Source organism: Polistes canadensis, unplaced genomic scaffold, assembly GCF_001313835.1.
Source record: "Polistes canadensis isolate GaletaPanama2010 unplaced genomic scaffold, ASM131383v1 scaffold_405, whole genome shotgun sequence".
Lineage (NCBI taxonomy): Eukaryota > Metazoa > Arthropoda > Insecta > Hymenoptera > Vespidae > Polistes > Polistes canadensis.
The window spans coordinates 538-4,008 of record NW_014569952.1 but is presented as its reverse complement, the minus strand read 5'-3'; the positions used below and the strand labels follow the sequence as shown (position 1 = coordinate 4,008).

Below are 3,471 nucleotides of genomic sequence, written 5' to 3'. Positions count from 1 at the left end.
AATATTATCGTTATTATTATTATTATTATTATAACTATTATTATTATTATAACTATCATTATTATTATTATTATTATTACTACTATTATTATCATTATTTTTCTTTTTGTTCACAAATTATTGACCATTTACCTGCTCGTATGTAACAGAGCGTTAGTACACAACAATTATCATTAGCATCACAATCATTTTCATTTTGATTATTATTATTATTATTATTATTATTATTATTATTATTATTTTTATTATTATTATTATTATTATTATTATTGTCATTATCATCATTGTCGTCATCAATTGTAAAGCAGTTATGCAGGAGACATGCACGCATAGCAGTTATGCATAGCGAAGTAGACATATAAGAACAGCTAAACTCGAATATATTGTTCAACACATGTTACCGTTCTTTAGCCTCGCCTATTGCTGTACACACAATTTTATCTTATGGCAGACATACAGCAAAAGTTGAAGTCAAAATTAATGAATTTTTTTGATTTGTTTCATACATTTATTCATAATTTTATATAATTTTTCACTTGCTAAGGGGAGCAATTTACATAATATTCATGTCGTATGCAAAAATCATAAATAATGTAGTTGAAGAGATATTTTATTAAAGATCTATGTTATAATGTATTTTGTTTATATTTCAGTACACATTGTTCATGTTAATTTGTTGGTGGATCTACATTATATACCATACATTTGTGCATTATTTGACACATTGTAGATATTAGTGACTTAATTAAAAATGCAAATGATGATTATGACTACCAGTAAAATACGGGAAGAGTCAAAGATAATGAATAATTGTGAAAAATAGATGATAATGGTACGCGCACAGATAATTAGATGCGACGAGCTCACATATACGCGACTATTAAATAATTAATATAGAAATGTTAGATATACTTGATTAAACTAATATAATGTTATCTAAAGAATGCATTTTTATATCATAGGTTGACAAATTTATGTAATTGACAGCATCGAATATTTTTAAATCGATTCTTCTAAACATGCTATTCTCATAAGAATAAAACAATTATAATGAACACATAATTGATGTACTTCATGAAAGTACAAATTGATATCAATAGTAATTAATAATATTTGGAGTCTAATGAGATTAATTACACAACGCGATGTTTTGTTTCCCTAAAAAATTCTATCTTTCAAAGAATTATATTTATAAATATTCGTATGGTGTGTGTGTGTGTGAGGAAGGTTTTAAAAATATTCGAAGACTGGCAGATGTAGTGAAATGTCTGAGGCCTTATCATATCTCATATTGAGTAACGGATATGGAACAATAAAAATGATTGGAGAGAAATGTGACAGTTGTAAAAAGAAAAGAAAAAGAAAAAGAAAAAAAAACTAGATTGCAATGATATACTGTGATCTTTATAACATTTTAACACAAAGGGAACTCCATATCGTTATAAAAGGAAGCTTTTCCATGCTTTCAGAAAATTTATTACATATAAATCGTACTCTCTAACTACCCTCCTCCTTTTTGCAAAAATAGTTGAAAAGATCACATTTATAATATAATATTAAATTAAATTGGAGGAATGTCAAAAAGAGATGAAAGTGCACGGTGACAAAGTTTACAAATGAAATTTAATAATGAAAGATCACTTTTTTTTAGATCAGGGTTATACCCTGTTTTATTTGTACATATTGTATTATGATTAAAAAGTTATATATTATATGATAGTGGAAAAATATTAATTATTAATATAATTATATATTTAACAAGTAAGAATGTAATGATAGTATTTTTTTTGTCCAAACAAAAATATCAATTTTTAGACAAATATTTGGCTACAGAACGGAGAATAATGTATTTTTAATTAGTTAAACTTTATGGATTAGGAGACTTTCTTCTTATTCATATGAAAATATAATTAAACGCACCTCTATATATATCTTTTCAGTAATTTGTATAACACATCCTTGAACCTCTACTCTAAATAGTTTAAAATATATTCTATATATCTTATTTATAACATTAGTATAGCATTTTTTGATTTCATCATACAGGGTATGAAGCAGAGTATAAGAAACGTAACTCGATAAAAGAAAGATCTATTTAAAAATTCATTTTTCTTTTTCCAACGTCAATTGAATCTGTGTATACAAATTTCTGTTGCATATTTATACAAGCAATTAGCGTACTAAATTTAATACAAATCATTGACTTTATTAACATAATTTTTTTCTTAACAACAAATATATAAATTATATAATACAAAATAGATTAATTCAAAAGAAAACAATGTCTGTTAGAAACAATGTTTGTTATAATAATTGCAACTAATTGGTAGGAATTTTTTCTAAATGCCTTATAGCATCTTTAATTTTACCAAGTAACTCCTGCAATTGTTGCAATGTACATGTAAATGTGACATATTTTATTTCTGCATATTTCTTAGTGGTGAAACGTACATGGTACTGAAAGGACCTAATAGAACTTTGAAATCCATACTGTAAATGAAAAAAATATATTCAGACTTATTATATTTACTATTCATATCTCAAGTATGTTTATTAACTCATAAACGTTGAATAAATAAAATTTGAAACGATAATATACTTTGATACAGTGACTTAAACGCCAGTCGGTGTCTACTATATGGCCTAAATTATTTCCAATCAATTGTAACTGCATTTGAATCTCTTGTTTATTGTTAGCATAGCTATGGCATAGTTTGTCTACTCTATGATCAACGATTAATGAGGTATTTAAAAGCTTTTTTAAACTTTCTTTATCGAAATCATGTCTAGCAGCTTCAACTAAAAGACAACTTAAGTCGACAAATGCATTCTTAGCAATGTCACATTTGGTACCGTTGCTTTTGACGTTGTGCTGATCTATGGTGTTAACATAAATTTACATAGTGTAATGGAAGTTTATTGTTAAGTGCTTGTTTCACTTTCAATATTATTTTTCTATGTTTTACCTTTCGGGTCTACAGGGGTTTTACATAAATACAAAATTACAGCTTCTAACATTTGCACGAAAATATCTTCGGGTAATATATTTAAATTTGTAATATTTTTAATAGCCATTACTTTTTCCGACAATTCCATTTTAAACTTAAAAATGACAACAAACTAGGTTATAAGAGGAATATTTATACTATTTTATTAGTTAAATTACAGTGCACATCCCCCGAAATGCATCGTAACCTGGTCGGAGGAGCTTCCTACCAAATATCACTAGAGCGCGCATAAAATAAACAGTAGTTTAAGGTGCAGTTTAATATGCAACTATGATAGCAAAAAAAGTTGGCATAGAACCGCAACAGCAGTAAAAAATGAATAAATGTTATTAATTGCTTACTAAATGCTCAATCAAAATCCATATAATTGCTCACTTTATATATTAATTAATTATTTAATTAGTTATTAATAATTGAAAAATCGAAAACGTATTTTTTCATTTCTAAACAAAGCACTGAAGTT

At 26.1% G+C, this 3,471-nt stretch overlaps 1 protein-coding gene across 1 annotated transcript; it reads right to left on the bottom strand.

The window, feature by feature from the left end:
• Positions 1-683: 683 nt before the first annotated feature.
• Positions 684-3,245, bottom strand: LOC106792325 (COMM domain-containing protein 3-like). Its single transcript, XM_014758684.1, has 3 exons — positions 2,967-3,245; positions 2,600-2,877; positions 684-2,490 (listed from the first exon to the last, which is right to left on the bottom strand). Exons 1-3 carry the CDS (start codon positions 3,094-3,096, stop codon positions 2,320-2,322), a joined length of 579 nt encoding a protein of 192 aa, XP_014614170.1. The 5' UTR covers positions 3,097-3,245; the 3' UTR covers positions 684-2,319.
• Between the last annotated feature and the right edge of the window lie 226 nt (positions 3,246-3,471).